The following is a 2,500-nucleotide window of genomic DNA, read 5'->3' as shown; positions in this document are numbered from 1 at the left end:
GTGTACAGTGGAATTTTGACAATAGACAATAGGTGCAGGAGTTGGCCTTTCGGCCCTTCGAGCCAGCACCGCCATTCATTGTGATCATGGCTGATCATTCACAATCAGTACCCCGTTCCTGCCTTCTCCCCATATCCCTTGAATCCGCTATCTTCAAGAGCTCTATCTAACTCTCTCTTGAAAGCTATGTTATACTTCTTCTCTTTTATTTTTATATTGTCCCTGATGTCACTTGTCAGCCACGGTGGCCCCTTACTCCGCTTGGAGTCGTTCTTCCTCTTTGGAATGAACTGATCCTGCACCTTCTGTATTATTCCCAGAAATACCTGCCATTGATGTTCCACTGTCATCCCTGCTAGGGAATCTTTCCAGTCAACTTTGGCCAGCTCCTCCCTCATGGCTCCATAGTCCCCTTTGTTCAACTGTAATACTGACACCTCCGATTTACCCTTCTCCCTCTCAAATTGTAGATTAAAACATCATATTATGGTCACTACCTCCTAATGGCTCCTTTACCTCGAGTTCCCTTATCAAATCCAGATCATTACACAACACTAAATCCAGAATTGCCTTCTCCCTGGTAGGCTCCAGTACAAGCTGCTCTAAGAATCCATCTCGGAGGCACTCCAGATGTGTGCGATCCAGTCAGCAGAAAGACTACACCTGATTACAGTCACGTTATATACAGTGTATGGATGGAGATTTAAGAGCGTGTAGCGGTTGTAATATGTGATTGTAGATCTGCTCCTGTGGTTAGCCCGCAAATAGTCGCCTGGGTGGGTGCCATCTTGGAAGCATTTATGGAGGTGAAACCAGGGTGTGAGCTTCACAGCTACGGAGACAGCTGCAGAGGACAGAGATCTAGGAGAGCGGAGAGCAGCTACATAGTTCCCTTAAAGTGGTGTCACAGGTAAATAGGGTGGTCAAGAAAACTTTCAGGTACATTAGCCTTCATCAGTTTCCGCAACCGCACCCTCCAAACAGCATGGAAATGGGCCCTTTGGTTCAACTTGCCAACACCGACCAACATATCCACACTAGTCGCGCCAGCCTGCGTTTGGCTCATATCCCTCTAACACAATCATATCCATGTACCTGTCCAAATGTCTTGTAAACATTGTGATAGTCCCTGCTTCAACTACCTCCTCCGACAGCTCGTTCCCAACACCCACCACCCTTTGTGTGAAAAAGCTGCCCCTCAGGTTCCTATTAAATCTTTCCCCTCTCACCTTAAATCTATGTCCCCTGGTTCTTGATTCGCCTATCCTGGGTGAAAGACTGTGCGTCTACCCGATCTATTCCTCTCATCCTCCTGTGCTCCAAGGAATATAGTCGTAGCCTGCCCAACCTCACCCTATAGCTCAGGCCCTCCACTCCCGGCAACATCCTCGCAAATCTCTGCACTCTCTACTTGACAACATCTTTCCTGCAACCTGTGGTCTGGACCCCCCTGGGTGGGTGGTCTCACCGTCCACTTTCGGCAGAGGTCCTCTTGCTGATCGGCCCGCCATGAGGCTACTGTCGGGAGTGAGGAGGGTCTGCATGTGATGGGTGGAGTCCAAGAACCGCTGCCGGACCACCCGACTCAAACCTCTGGATCGTTCCTGAGGGCGCTACACAGGGGAAGGGGGCTTAAGGTGGTCAGGGCACACTCTCCCTCACGACCCCCACCCAAACCAACTTCACCCCTCCCCCACCCCCAACAACCCTCACAACCCCCACGCAAACCACCCTCACCCCTCCCTCCCCCAGCCACCCCACCCCCACTCCTCCCCCACCCCCAACAACCCTCATCCCTCCCGTCCCCACGCTCGCCACTCCCCCACTCCCACTCTCACCCATCCCCCACCCCCACTCTCACCCCTCCCTTCCCCACCCTGACGACTCCCACCATCCCTAATCTCACCCCACTCCTCCCCCACCCCCAACAACCCTCATCCTCACGACATCCACCCTCCCTAACCTCACCCCCACCCTCACGACTCCCAGCCTAACCAACCTCACTCCTCCCTCCCCCAGCACTCCTCCCCCCACCCTCACCTCACTCCCACTCTCACCCCACTCCTTCCCCACCCCCACCCTCACCCCTGCCCAGGCCCTGCGGATAGACCCGGCCCGTTCCGCCATCTTACCTGGTGCTTGGCCAACAATTGCTGGGGGCTGCCCTGGTCCTGGAGGAAGGACACTGCTCCCTCGATGCAGCCTTCCATCTCTCTCCGTGCGTCTTCAAAATCCTGCCTGACGTTGGCCTGCACCTCAGGGTGCTCCCTGCCCTCTGCCCAGGGGGCACCCAACGCCTCCTAACAGAAGAGAGAGAGAGACGTCACACAGAGTCAGAGTCCCACGGTCAGAATCCCACCCGCACCGCTCCTCCTTCTCCCCGCTCCCCTCCAGCAGAAAATAAACAAATAGGTGTAGGAGGAGGCCATTCAGCCTTTCAAGCTAGCACCACCAATTCAATGTGATCATGGCTGATCATCCACAATCCATTTCGCTTTCA

The 2,500-nt window shown here is 54.0% G+C and overlaps 1 protein-coding gene across 1 annotated transcript in view; it reads right to left on the bottom strand.

Annotated features, from left to right (window-relative positions):
* Positions 1-2,500, bottom strand: part of clmn (calmin) — a 149,390-nt gene that overhangs the window by 87,371 nt on the left and 59,519 nt on the right. Inside the window, exons 24-26 of the mRNA XM_033026453.1 lie at positions 2,133-2,300; positions 1,592-1,613; positions 1,469-1,518 (exon numbers count right to left, since the gene is read on the bottom strand). Of these exons, the coding sequence (XP_032882344.1) occupies positions 1,469-1,518; positions 1,592-1,613; positions 2,133-2,300 (240 nt within the window). The remainder of the gene's footprint in view (positions 1-1,468; positions 1,519-1,591; positions 1,614-2,132; positions 2,301-2,500) is intronic.

This window comes from Amblyraja radiata, chromosome 9 (genome assembly GCF_010909765.2).
Source record: "Amblyraja radiata isolate CabotCenter1 chromosome 9, sAmbRad1.1.pri, whole genome shotgun sequence".
In the NCBI taxonomy this organism is placed as follows: Eukaryota; Metazoa; Chordata; class Chondrichthyes; order Rajiformes; family Rajidae; genus Amblyraja; species Amblyraja radiata.
Note: the sequence above shows the minus strand (reverse complement) of the source record. Positions and strands in the feature narration are given on the sequence as shown.